At 40.1% G+C, this 14969-nt stretch overlaps 1 protein-coding gene across 3 annotated transcripts in view; it reads left to right on the top strand.

The window, feature by feature from the left end:
- The first annotated feature begins 888 nt into the window (after positions 1-888).
- LOC122555819 (ubl carboxyl-terminal hydrolase 18-like) overlaps positions 889-14969 on the top strand; it is a 41307-nt gene continuing 27226 nt past the window's right edge. The window contains exons 1-5 of one of the 3 annotated variants that reach the window (XM_043701993.2): positions 889-1206; positions 5699-5795; positions 6897-7012; positions 8202-8290; positions 9396-9527. In XM_043701993.2, the coding sequence (XP_043557928.2) occupies positions 1059-1206; positions 5699-5795; positions 6897-7012; positions 8202-8290; positions 9396-9527 (582 nt within the window). In that variant the 5' untranslated portion in view covers positions 889-1058. The other 2 variants (XM_043701992.2, XM_087993714.1) reach the window with 2 other exon arrangements.

Below are 14969 nucleotides of genomic sequence, written 5' to 3'. Positions count from 1 at the left end.
TGAGTCAACAAGAATGGAAACTATGTGGAGGAAATATATAATTGTTTTTGTATTAGCTAAAATTGTATGTCAGCGTGAAACGTGATTGCAAAACAATGGTAGATATTATGGGCAAATAGATAAGAAGTCGTGAGGGGATGAAGTTAAGCTAGATACACCTGTACAAACAGTAGGTGTAAACATCTGTTTCCCACTTTTACAGAGACACAGGAACAAACCCTAATTAAAGAGGTCATAGGGATCAGAATGGCCTCGGGAGAAGCCCAGATGGAAAGAGTAGATACTGATGAAGAAAGAATATGCCTAACAATGACCTGCAGCGGGATGGGGTCAAATGGCCTTGTGAGGCCAGAAATAAACATTTTGTCACAGACAAGGCTGGATAAGGCAACAGATAAGCAGGAGTGGTGGGACCAGTCTTAGGGAAGTGGAGGATGTAAATGGAGGGGGGGGGGGGGAAACAATGAAATAAGAAAAAAATGTAGGAACCAAATTATATAAATATCGAGAGTTTGTTGAATTTGGTGTGTGTATGTCCTCTGCCTTGCCTGGCACTGGACATCACACCCACTTGCAAGTGTAAAAATAAAGGACACTACTGATTCAGATTTTGTCTCGGACTGCAATTATTAAAGTGTGTGAGCATTGTTTCTCACACTACTATAGTCTGCCACTGGATTTGAATGTCGTTGGTAATTGTTGCAGAAGTTTCAGCAGCAGTCCGCTCTGAAAGCTATACAGAAGGAGCAACAACAACAACAAAGATTAATAACTGAGACCCACCCAAAAGGGAGCAGAGTCATTTCCCAGCAAGCCAGTAGTTTCCGCACATTCTCATTGCCTGGACCGCGCCTACATTACAGTAAAGTGAAACTTAACCTCTCTGAACTCTCCTCTGCCTAAGAGAAACTTGGCAAGCTGAAACAGATAGTTAAACACTTTGCACCACTGCAAGCGGGAAATTATGAATATTTCTGATAATAAAAGAGATTGTTTTATTCAGGGGTGAAAAAAAGTTACTTGGTCAAACGTAGCAAGATTTGGGAGTGAAACGTTTCATGATGTGGTGGCTCACTTTGGTTCAACGAGCAGCCAGATACTCGATCACGTTTATCTTGTTGATTTTTCGGTTTGGCACGTGGCCTTTGTACAGACTTTTCTCATTTGCGTTTCATCTTATCGGCATTGATCCCTCTGGAAACACCGGTAAGGAGCTCGGGTCACCTTTGTGTTAACGCCCAACCAATCTGACGAATTAATGTAGCGGATGACAAGTCGCTTTCCAAGCGAGCAGGCGGCATCTGTGCTCTGGATATGTGCAGCTGCTACCTGTATTTTGTTTGCAGCTACGCCGATGGGCAATTGTGTAAAAAAGAACAGGTCAATGACAGCAGATAGCATGAGGGAGGAAAGAAGAAAATACATGGAAAGATTTACAGGTAACATTTGCAGAGGAAAACGTAAGTTTCAGGTCAGTGACATGACGGTAAAATTGTAATTGCATTCTTTCGTGTACTTTGAAAGCTGAAACTGGACTGCAATATGGAGACACCTACAATACGCAAAGTCTGCACCAAAGCTCAAGACCGGATGATCTCTGAAAAAAAATGGGATCGCCGTCGAGGTTAAGCCCTGTTGCTGTTAGCACAACAAACATAAACTTTCTGGCACCTACTGATTAAAATTACCGCAGCCCTCAGACAGTGCTGATTGAGAAGCAAGCATGGGAAATCCGTGTCCAGTTTTCATTCTGCTACAACCTGTGGCTGTCAGTTGCTATTGGCAACCGTGGAAGCCATAACCAATTGCCTTAGAGGTGATGCTGAGTGGTCTTTTTGGAGCTCTACCCATGATGTGGCTGTTCCACTAAGAACCATTTCAGCGCAAAAGGTGTGAGATTTGACGAGCCCGTCACGTCACTCGGTGTAGTGTGCTCTCAGAAATCGGTCAGAGTTTACACATTTCATGTCCAAAATATTCCAGAACGTTCTAGCTAGCATAGGCACAAACCAGCAGAAATCTTCAGCCAAACACCTACACGTTTCGGGCATAAGCCCTTCTTCAGGCTTATGCCCGAAACGTCGATTCTCCTGTTCCCTGGATGCTGCCTGACCTGCTGCGCTTTTCCAGCAACACATTTTCAGCTCTGATCTCCAGCATCTGCAGACCTCACTTTCTCCTTAAAAACTACTCCCACAAGCGATTCCCTAACTTTTCTGGTTTTATTTAACCTCTATCCAAAATGATTCTACAGTTTGATCTTTAGAACTATCATTATCTCACACTTTTATAGTAATGTCATCCTTACTTAATAGAGCTACCCCACCACCTTTTCCCAGCTTGTTCTCCTCCTGGATCCCACGTATCCTTGAATGCTCAGGTTCAACCTTGGTCAACTTGTAATGGCTTCAGTTCACATGTGTTTATATTTCTCTTTAAGCAGACAATTCATCATTGATTTAAATTTAATTAGATTGGATGGATTGTGGTCAAGGCCTTTTAAGCTAATAAGAGCTAACTTTATTTCAAAGTACCCTCTGGCATATCAGGTTATCTGACCAGACTTTTGATTGGTCATTATGTCATTTCATATCAATCACCTCTTTATAGGAATACAGGAACATGACTAGACCTCCCAAGTCTGTTTGCCATTCAGTGAGATCATGGCTTAACTCAATATAACTGTCTTTGGCCGATATCCCTCAACACTTCTGTTTAACAAAAAATTATTCATCTCAGATTTAAAATTATTAACCCAATCTATATCTGCTACTATTTCTGGAAGAGAATTTCAAACGTCTACCACCCTTTGTATGCAGAAATTGTTTTTAATATTTCTCCTTAATGGAGTAGCACTAATTTTTAGATTATGCCCCCGAGGTCTGGAATTCTCAAGCAGTGGAAATAGTTTATCTTTATCTACCCTGTCCCTTCCTGTTTATATCTTGAGAATATCCATAAACCTTCTAAATGCTAGAGAAAACAGGCCTAATTTGTATAATCTCTCTTTATAACTTTATCCCCGAGGTCCAGATATCATTCTTGTAAACCTAAGTTGTACTCCCTTTAAGCTGATATATACTTCCTTTGGTGTGCTGCCCAAATCTGCTCACAACACTCCAAGTGAAGTCTGATCAGAGTTTTGTCTAATCACAGCATAGTATCTGTATCCTTCAATTCCTGTCTGTAGATATAAATGCCATATATGAATCCATGCTGGCCCTCCCTGATTAACTGAACATTTTCACAGTGTTCCGTTATCCCATCCTTCATTATAGACTTCAACACTTTCTCTGCCATCGATTTGAGGCTAACTGGTCTGTAATTCTGGAGTTTTCCTCTTTCGTACTTCTTAAAAAGTGAGTGATGTGCAATTTTCTAATCCAGATGGATGACTCAACTAGTTTGGGCATTTATAATGTGTGCTACTTCCTTTAACACTCTTGGATGGAAACCATCAGATGCCAGAGATTTGTAACTTTTCAATTCAATTAATGTTTCTTCCCTACTGTTGTTAGAATACTGAATGGACTCACAAACTCTTAACATTCGCCTGTACCTGTGTTTTTGTTTTTGCCACTGTTTACCTATTATTTACTATCTATGCTATTTAACTTCATGTCTTCACTATCCATGTTTTACTTTCTTCAATATCATTTAGTCCCTGGCCTGATCCACTATTAATTTCTTCTGGTCTTCCAGTAAGCTATCTTCCTATTCTATAGTCAATACTGAGGCACAGTAAATAATCAACATGTCTATCATTTCCCCACAGTCAATGGGAGTGTCTCCATTTTCGGTCTTTAGTGGGCCAACATTGTTCCTGATGACCCATTTTCCCTATACATTTTTTTCTTACTGAATTTTATATCCCTTGCAAGTTTCCTGTCATAATTCCTTGAGTAGTTGTTGCTCCTTTGTTGGCCCTTGTACTCCATCCATTCAGCAGGATGTGTGCTACTTTTTTGCATAGACCTTGATTCCCTTACTGATTAAAAATCAGCCCATCTCAGCCTTGAATATATTTACTGACCTCGCATCAACAGCACTCTGCAAGAAAGGCAATGTCAAGTCACTGCCCTCCAATGCCTGTACAGTATTTCTTTCCTCAGATAAAGGGATCAAAGCCATTCACACTATTCACCTAATTAATGCCTTGTATAGTTTTAGCAAAATCTCTTTACTTCTGGACTTCATTACCTTTGAAATGAAAATCAACATTCCGGAAGCCTTCCCTATTATTCAGTGAACTTGGAAGCTAGATTTTTGTGATTCGTGGAAATTATAAACAGTACAAATACTGTTTAAATACACATTTGCATATGCATAAAAATTAATTTGAAATATTTAAACAGATGGGTTAGTCTTTAAAATTCATTTTTGTTAGAAATTATTTAAACTTTCACCAACATGCAAACCTGTCCAGAGAATTCATTATTCTTAGAAACGTCAGTTTGATTTTAAAAAAACTCCTTGTTGAAACAGATAACAAAGCCCTTTGTTCTGCAGTCTTTCTTCATTTAAATAATATTCAGCTTCTCTATTTTTCCTGCCAAAGTGCATAACCTGACATTATCACATTACATTCCATCTGCCAAGTTTTTGCCCACTCGCTTTAACCTGTCTATATCCACCACTGGTCTCACTGCGGGTGAGTCTCTCAATCCATGCCTTTTATCCTCTTCTCACTGATAACTCACTCTGGAGAGTTTATTTCTTGCAGGTAATTTTAGTTAAGGGAACCTTGTTTCCTTTACACTGAATTTCCACTTAGAACCTAATTTCCAAACATCTCCAGTAACTCAGAGGAAGAAAGTGAGGCCTGTGTGTTGCTGGAAAAGCACAGCAGGTCAAGCAGGAGAATTAACGTTTCGGACCGGAGCCCTTCATCAGGAATTGAGAAGGGCTCCAGCCTGAAACATAGATTCTCCTGCTCCTCAGCTGCTGCCTGACCTGCTGTGCTTTTCCATCAACACACTCATGTCCAGTAACTCAGTTCACTTCCGTTTTACTGATTCAGTCCCACACTGATCGTGCTCCTTAGTATAGTTTCATGCTTCTAGTTATGTGTTCCAACAAGGACTTTTCGTTCAAACTCACCACTTTTTTCTAAGAATACTGAATTCTTTGTACAGGTTTGCATGTTGGTGAAAGCTTAGGCACTTTCTAAGAAAAATGAATTTTAAAGACTGACCCATTCATTTATCTGTTTCAAGCTAATTTTATGCTTTTGCAAATGTGTATTCAAACACTGTTTCTAATTTCTAACTTCCTAACTTCACAGCACCAGGGTCCCAGGTTCGATTCCAGCCTCGGGTGACTGTCTGTGTGGAGTTTGCACATTCTCCCTGTGTCTGCGTGGGTTTCCTCCGGGTGCTTCAGTTTCCTCCCACAGTCCAAAGATGTGCAGGTCAGGTGAATTGGCCATGCTAAATTGCCCATAGTCAGGGGTAAATGTAGGGGAATGGGTCTGGGTTGGTGTAGACACTTTGGGCTGAAGGGCCTGTTTCCACACTATAGGGAATTTAATCTAAAATTGTGCCTACTATATTTATCCAATTTAAGAAAGCACTTTGATATGTCTCGCTACATGTGAGGAGCATCTTATAAATGCAGGTTATCGTCAAGATCGTCTAAGCAGGAAAATTACTCTTGTGTTCCTAATCAACTTTTCCCTTTTGTCTCTGTATTCATGCAGCTTCTGTGGGCCTCATCAATCAAGGAGCCACATGTTTTCTGAACACATTACTTCAAACATGGTTCTTGACTCCAGAAGTTAAACAGTCCATTTACAAGTAGGTTTTAGGAGTGCTCATTCTGTTTGTGTAAAGGTTCAGCATTAGAAAAATCTACAATTGGGAAAGTTGGTCAACTTCTATTCAGACATTGAGAAACAATTGTATGCGGCCACACGAGAGGCAAAAATTCTCAATGTGAAGTGAATCATGAGTAACTGAAACCCAGAGGAGTTCAGTGCATTTTGAAACCTTTTCAGTAATCAGGCACTGAGTCAGGGAGTGGGGTTAAGTGGGGAAGTGAGTTGGAAAGTGAAATGGGAGAGGAGAAATATGATGACAGCAAGTCTATAATCTCAAACTGCTTATCATTTAATACTGACTACTCAACAAATTCAAAAAGCTCTAAACTAGGAAAAAGAAAAATGTTTAGGTGAAATGTTGGTGTGAATTTAAAGAACATTTTTGTGCTGGGTAGAGAAATCATACTATACATGTAATTTGTCCCATTACCACACCTCACCACCCTTTGTTATGGAGTGTTAAAAATAGAGTGAGAGAATATTGTCTGCAGCCACTAATCACTTTCAAAAGTGCAATATTACACAAATTATACTTTTCTTAATAGGACTTACAAATTAATTCTTTTCAAACTTCAACAAAAGGCAAGAAATATCATAAAATGTGCAAATTAATCCAAAATATAAAATGGAATACTGGACAAAGCACTAGCTGGAGTATTGTTTTCGTTAAAATATGCAACACTCTTGTTCACATAGCATCACACCAATTAACTCCAAAAATAGCTTGGAATGGGAGCATTCTACATTACCAAACCTTTTGTGACTTCCTATCAAATGGCATAAAGTTTTATCCTGCTTATTGTAACGAATATGTTTAGAGGTAAAATTCATCCAAAAAATTAGTTTGAATACAAGAAGGGATTTCTGGTTTCCTTTGCCACTGAAATTATCAACAAAGCAATTTTACTTCCTTTATTTATATGCCCAAGTATATATTTCTATTTGAAAGATGACTGATAACTATTTGTAGACTTTGACAGATTATGAATTTCTCCATTAGGAAATTCAAGATTATTCTGTTTGTTAGGTGCTCAAGCAATCAATTTTCTTAAATGTAAAAATACATTTTTTTTTTCAGGTTAAATTCAAATGTGGCATTTGTACGTGAGTTACAAAACTTGTTCAATAAGTTGGAAAGCAAAGAAGAAAAGTACATAAGGACGAATGAGTTGACCATGAGCTTGCAACTGAATGGTAAGCATTGGGCAAACCATTCATTCAACTTCCAAATATATAAATCTACTTATTTATCCATCAAAAAATTGTTTCTCTTGTTCACAATATTGTTGCCTGGGCCATTTGTTAATTTTCTGTGATTGAGGTGGTTCTTTAACTTAATAATAGAGACTCATTAGAGAAAACAACGCTTAAGTTTCCAAAGACATCTCTTTGTAAAAATTGTGAAGGCCAAGCTCTGGGTCTTTGTGGTATGCCATTAAAATGATGATTTGGAGGTGTCGATATTGGACTGGTGTGGACAACGTTGAGTATTTTTATTAAGTATTAAAAGTATCAATAACTTACACTAGATCAGGTCCTTGGTTAAAGGACCACAAATGCAGCTACCATTAAGCCTGCTCTGACATTCGATACAATCATGGCTGATCTTTGGCCTCTCCCCATAACATTTAATTCTATGAGAGGCAAAGAATTTGTCAATCCATGCCTTAAACGTATTTAGTAATGAAACATACACAATCTGCTCGGGAAGAGAATTCCAAATATTCAGAACCCTTTGACTGAAGCAATTTACTTTCATACAGGTGATACCTAAGAGTGTCAGCAAATGTATTAGAAAAATATTGGCGAGGTTTGTCTCTTCTCCTTTCAAAGAAAAGGCGCTGAGGAGTGACTTAGGAGTGGTGTTTAAAATTATAGAAGATATTGATAGAGTGGATTTAGAAAATAATACATCTTTTGGGGAAGAACATAAAGATGTATAATCAATATAAGGTAGCCACCAAGATTTTCAATAGGGCTTTCAGAAGACCACAAACACAAACACATTAAGCCTGCTCTGCTATTAAATACAATCATGGCAAGGCTTAGTGCTGGGGTTTCATATTTAAAATCTTCATTGGTGACTTAAATGAAGAGACTGTGTGTGCAATGTATTTGCTGATTAATCTTATTGGGAATATAATCAACTCGAAATCCAAATTTGTTGGTTCAAGCCTACTCTCATTCAAATCCATTATCTAGTTTAACACTTCAGTGCATACACGATTGAAGGATTAACTGCAAAGTTCTTCTTTGGCAGAAGTTTATACTTATTAGCTTTCACTGATGCCAACATATAAGGAATCCAGGTCAACATGTTAAATATATTGTATATGCTTGTATTTTCAATTAAGCATAATTTCTAAGCATTCTTCTTTTCAAGTCTTTAAACAGCTTGATATTGAAGAATTTTTTCGCAATCTGATCAACAAATTGAATGCTGAAGTGGGCCAAGGGGATAACATTCTGAAGGTAAAATTCAACTATGACACCTATTAACTATTTTTGAAGTTGTCCTTATTTGTGTTGCCGTCTTCCCAATTTTTCTGTGCTTTTTTATGGTACATCCTCCTAAGTATCTTCAACTCTTCTCCCTCACTTTATCTTTCTCATCATGTACATCCTTTTGCCAGTTTGTTTTTCAGCATTTCACCTCTCTGTCTCTTTCCCTCTCACTCTCTCTCTTGGCATATCACCAACAAATTTAAATAACTGTTCTCATTATCTTTTTACTATGAATGAACGTGGGTAAAAAGTCTTGTTGATAAAGATATCTGAACTGTAATTTTGCTAGGACTACTTTTGCTAGAGAAAAGAGCATATATGTCAGCAGGTGGTCTCCTCATTTGAATGGCTGGGACTAGTACCCATGCAATTGGTGACATCTTGGACATATGTTTGCCCTATAGTTTAAGAAATCCAGTGAATTGTGCGAGATCTGGCAGGAGCTGGGATGGTCAATTGGCTGCCCTTACTCTTGGGGGACAATCCATTTATTCATCAACCCCCTTAGTGAGGACACCATATTGTCATAAAGAATTTTCCATACTTACAAATCCATGTGAGCCAGATGTTTGTCAGGAAAGAGTTAGTACAACATTATTCACTTTGCAAACCAGTCTCTAAGCTGCATGAATTTTCTGTGAGGCTGATCTCACTGAACTAGCCATGTTTCTTGATATATGAAGACTAAGGAATTGGCATTTCAGGACTTGTGGGTCACTGCCCTTTTAAGAGTAAGCAGAGACTCCACCAATGCAGGAAGTGTTGAAAGTGCCAGTAGTGCTGATGACTTTTAACCCTTGTGCTGCACTCTTCATAATGAGAGGGAGAGGGAGAGCACCAGAAGGACTGAGGGATTTTATCTCCCAGGTAATTTATGCTCTTTCATTGCCCAGCCCCTTCAAAATATATTGTGCTCTTTTAAAAAGAAAGACTGACTCTTTTTGTCAAGCAAATCAATAAAACATAAGGATTTTTTTACATGAGATTTAAAACATTAGGTTTATTTTGATATTATAATTAAATCCTGAATGACAGAATATGGGCTATGTGTTCATTGGCTTCTATCTTATAGCTTTATCAGATCACAATGGTTCAATCCATGAAGTGTTCAGTATGTGAAGAACTTGTTACGGAGGATTGTTTCTTTTTGGACCTGCCATTATCCATTTTTTCACCTGACTCTTCATCAGAAATAAAAAGTCTAGTAAGTTTATTTGCATTAATACCATGTTTTGTTTTTGCATTCATTCTAATTGTAGAGTTTAATATAACTGACATATCTCGTATCCATAGCTTTACCATATTAATCCAAGATAATTCACATGCTTGGAGAAAAATGTTTCAGCCAAATTGAATGAAGTTAGTCTTTTATCTTTGATTTTCTTGGTTTCTCATTTCCTCTGATCTCTAATGCTACAGTGATGTAAAATAAAATAACTAGTGAGAGGATGCCCAGGGTAGAAGTGCAAATTATAAGGCTGAATCATTTTCCTTTGAGCCAGAATTGTCAAAATAAATCTAGATTTCCTCTGGTGTTTCCCACCATCACTCTGTTTTAGCATGTTTGTTTGTTGAATTCACAACATGTGCTTATATTAAATGAGATATATCTGTTTGCAATTTCTTTCCTTTAAAAAAGAAGTGGACGCTGTCTTATATCTCAGGCAATTATGCAATATACCTTTAAGAGACATGTTCCTGATGTCATCATCATATCACCAGGCGTTTGACCCAATAGTGTAAAACTCTCAGTCTCCACCATACTGAGCTCAGTTCATTTGCAGGATGGCACACTGAAGGAAGCATGTTGCAGTTTATCCAAATTGTGTAGCTTGACTCCACACGTTCATGTCCATATAATTGTAATGTACGTTTGATGAAACCAGTCCCTGCAATAAAAGTTCATTAAATTGCAGCAGGCGGGACTTAAGGATGGTGTGTTGCCTTCCTGGTGCCAGGGTTAAAGACATCACAGACAGAGTGCAGGAAATCCTCAAGGATGAAGGTGAAAAGCCAGAGGTGGTGGTACATGTCGGCATAAATGATGTCGGGAAGAAGAGGAGGAACATACTACAGCGGGACTTTGAAGAACTAGAAAGAAAGCTGAAAAGCAGGACGTCCAGGGTGGTTATCTCCGGTTTGCTTCCAGTTCCTCGGGCTGGTGAAGCCAGAAACAGGGAGATAATGGACTTGAACGTGTGGCTGGGGAACTGGTGCAGGAAGCAAGGATTTAAATTCTTGGATCACTGGGGTATGTTTTGGGGTAAGCATAAATTATACAAGAGAGACGGTTTGCACCTTAATAGGTTAAGGACCAGCATTCTGGCAGGCAGGTTTGCTACTCCAACACAGTTATGTTTAAAATAAGTAGTGGGGGGAGGGAACAAATTGGATGTTTAAGAAAGAAATTGAAGGGAAAGTTGGAACAAGGGAAGTCAAGAAAGACAACTGTATCAATGAGGCAGAAAACTCAAAAAGGGATCATGCTGTAAGGTTGAGTGAAATAGGAGTTGATGGGAAGGATGAGGGCAGTAACAAATTAAAAATACTATATATGAATGCACGAAGCATTAGAAATAAGATGGATGAGTTTGAGGCTCTTTTGGAAATTGGCAGATACGATATTGTGGGGATAACTGAGACGTGGCTTCAAGTGGACAGGGCCTGGGAAATGAATATTCAAGGCTACAATTGCTATCGTAAGGACAGACTGACAGGCAGAGGGGGTGGGGTGGCCATGTTGGTAAGGGGTGATATTCAGTCCCTTGCGCAGGGGGACCTAGAATCAGGGGATGTAGAGTCAGTGTGGATAAAGCTGAGAAATTCTAAGGGTAAAAAGACCCTCTTGGGAGTTATCGACATGAAATTGCGTGCCAAAAGTCGTTAATTTCAAAAACCACGAATCACGAATGGACCCGGACCATAGAACAGGCTGTCACCATAGGACAGAACAGGACAACACACCGCAAAAAAATGGCACTAAAAGAAAAAATGGCTAAACTAACACACAACAAAGAGGACACTACAACACACACCTGGGTTAAAAACCTCTCCCACAGACAGCTCACAGACACGGAAAGAACAATACTGGCCAAGGGACTCAACTACAACCACAGGGACGCCAAGACAGCAGACTTCCTAGCAGCACTAGAATGCACACTCAGGAACAATGGACTGACAGAAGAGACACAACAAACAGTGAGACAAACTGTCGTACCTATGATAATAAGGAAAAGACAAACACATAACCTCAACACCAAGGAGAGGGAAGCACTGAAATCACTAAGAAACGATAAGAACATAATCATACTACCAGCAGATAAAGGCAGAATGACGGCCATCCTAGATAAATCTGATTACATCCAAAAAGCACAACAACTACTTGTAGATATCAACACCTACCAAAGGAAGGAATTTGACCCCACACCACAACTCACCAATAGGATAAGTAACACACTAAGGAATCTACAAAAAAACGGACAGATAACCAGAGCTGACCTACAAAGAATGAAACCGGAAAGCAACAACACCCCCAGATTCTATGGATTACCTAAAGTACACAAACCAGACATCCCATTCAGACCCATAGTATCTCTGCCAGGGACACCATCATACAAACTGGCCAAAGAACTACAACAGAAACTGAAACACCTGGTCAGCGGATCCAAACACTCTATACAATCAACACAGGAATTCTTGGACATCATCAGAAATATACAGATAGACAAAGAAGAAACCATGATATCATTCGACGTGACGGCACTGTTCACTTCGATTGACAAAACCCTAGCCAGAGAAACAATAGCCAACCTACTGGACATACAGAACAGAAAACAGGACGCTGAACCTATCAACAAAGACGGCATACTTAAACTACTGGACTTGTGCCTCACAACACACTTCACATTCAACAACCAGGTATACGAACAAATCAACGGAACACCCATGGGATCACCAATCTCGGGACTCATAGCAGAGGCAGTTATGCAAAGGTTAGAACAAACAGTCCTACCACAAATTCAACCCAAACTCTGGGTCAGATATGCCGATGACACGTTTGTAATCATTAAAAACACGGAAATAGAAAAAGCACACCAGATCATCCACGCCACACTCACAGGAATCCGATTCACGAGAGAAGAAGAAAAGGATAGCCAACTCCCATTCCTAGACGTGATGGTACAGAGAACACCGAACGGAGAATTCACTACAAGGGTATACAGGAAAGCCATACACACAGACCAAGTCCTAAACTATGAAAGTAACCATCCCAACACACACAAAAGAAGCTGCATCAGGACACTATTCAAAAGGGCCACAACACACTGCAGTACACCAGAACTGCAAAAAGAAGAGGAGGAACACCTATACAAGGTATTCGCCAAAAACGGATACCCGCGCAACTTCATCAACAGATGCTTAAGAGAAAGACCACGGAACGAGGACATACCACAACCAAAAGGACTAGCCACACTACCATACATCAGGAGCATCTCGGAACTGACAGCCAGACTACTGCGACCCCTAGGACTCATAACGGCTCACAAACCAACAGACACGCTCAGACAACAACTCACCAGAACGAAGGACCCGATACCCAACATGAGCAAAACTAATGTAGTGTACAAAATACCATGCAAGGACTGCACAAAACACTATATAGGACAAACAGGAAGACAGCTAACAATCCGCATACATGAACATCAACTAGCCACGAAACGACACAACCAGCTATCCTTAGTAGCCACACACGCAGACAACAAGCAACATGAATTCGACTGGGACAACACTACTATCATAGGGCAAGCCAGACAGAGAACAGCCAGGGAATTCCTAGAGGCATGGCATTCATCCACAAACTCCATCAACAAACACATCGACCTGGACCCAATATACCAACCACTACAGCGGACAGCTGAAACTGACAACCAGAAGCGGCAGGGGCAGACCACTATAAACACCGGAGGAAACATCAAAGAAGCGCTTCGCAGGAGGCTCCCAAGCACTGATGATGTCGCTTTGCCAGGGGACGAAACGTTTGCAACAAAAACTTCCAGCTCGGCGAACAGAACCACAACAATAAAGGGAACTATGGAGCTATGAGGGAGGAGCTGGCCAAAGTTCAATGGTGCAATACCTTAGCAGGGATGACAGTGGAGGAACAATGGCGGATATTTCTGTGTATAATGCAGAAGTTGCAGGATCAGTTCATTCCAAAAAGGAAGAAAGATCCTAGGAGGAGGCATGGGTGGCCGTGGCTGATGAGGGAAGTTAAGAAACATTTAAAGTTAAAAGACAAAAAGTATAACATAGCAAAGATAAGTGGGAAAACGGAGGACTGGGAAGCTTTTAAAGAACAACAGAGGATTACTAAGAAGGAAATACACAGAGAAAAAATGAGGTACGAAGATAAACTGGCCAAAAATATAAAGGAGGATAGTGAAAGCTTTTTTAGGTATGTGAAAGGCAAAAAAATGGTTAAGACTAAAATTGGGCCCTTGAAGACAGAAACAGGGGAATATATTATGGGGAACAAAGAAATGACAGAAGAATTTATCCTGGGCGGCACGGTGGCACAGTGGTTAGCACTGCTGCTTCACAGCGCCAGAGACCCGGGTTCAGTTCCCGCCTCAGGCGACTGACTGTGTGGAGTTTGCACGTTCTCCCCGTGTCTGCGTGGGTTTCCTCCGGGTGCTCCGGTTTCCTCCCACAGTCCAAAGATGTGCAGGGTCAGGTGAATTGGCCATACTAAATTGCCCGTAGTGTTAGGTAAGGGGTAAATGTAGGGTATGGGGTGGGTTTCGCTTCGGCGGGTCGGTGTGGACTTGTTGGGCCGAAAGGCCTGTTTCCACACTGTAATGTAATCTAATCTAATCTAATCTAATTGAATTGGTACTTTGAATCTGTGTTCACTGGGGAAGACACATGCAATCTCCCTGAGGTAACAGTGGCTGAAGGACCTGAACTTAAGGGAATTTATATTTGCCAGGAATTGGTGTTGGAGAGACTGTTAGGTCTGAAGGTTGATAAGACCCTGGGGCCTGATGGTTTACATCCCAGGGTACTGAAGGAGGTGGCTCAAGAAATCATGGATGTGTTGGTGATTATTTTCCAGAGTTCGATAGATTCGGGATCAGTTCCTGCGGATTGGAGGGTGGCTAATGTTGTACCACTTTTTAAGAAAGGTGGGAGAGAGAAAGCAGGAAATTATAGACCAGTTAGTCTGACCTCAGTGGTGGGAAAGATACTGGAGTCTATTATAAAGGATGAAATTATGACACATCTGGATAGTAGTAACAGGATAGGTCAGAGTCAGCATGGATTTATGAAGGGGAAATCATGCTTGACTAATCTTCTGGAATTTTTTGAGGATGTAAATCTGAAGATGGACGAGGGAGATCCAGTAGATGTAGTGTACCTGGACTTTCAGAAAGCTTTTAATAAAGTCCCACATAGGAGGTTAGTGAGCAAACTTAGGGCGCATGGTATTGGGGGCAAAGTACTAACTTGGACTAAAAGTTGGTTGGCTGATAGGAAACAGTAGTGATAAATGGCTCCATTTCATAATGGGAGTACCGCAAGGATCAGTGCTGCGACTGCAGCTTTTTACAATATATGTTAATGATATAGAAGATGGTATTAGTAA

The sequence above is a fragment of the Chiloscyllium plagiosum genome, unplaced genomic scaffold (genome assembly GCF_037043375.1).
Source record: "Chiloscyllium plagiosum isolate Xiang-an unplaced genomic scaffold, Cpla_swu_hap1 HiC_scaffold_13, whole genome shotgun sequence".
NCBI lineage: Eukaryota > Metazoa > Chordata > Chondrichthyes > Orectolobiformes > Hemiscylliidae > Chiloscyllium > Chiloscyllium plagiosum.
This window is presented reverse-complemented; position numbering and strand designations above follow the sequence as displayed.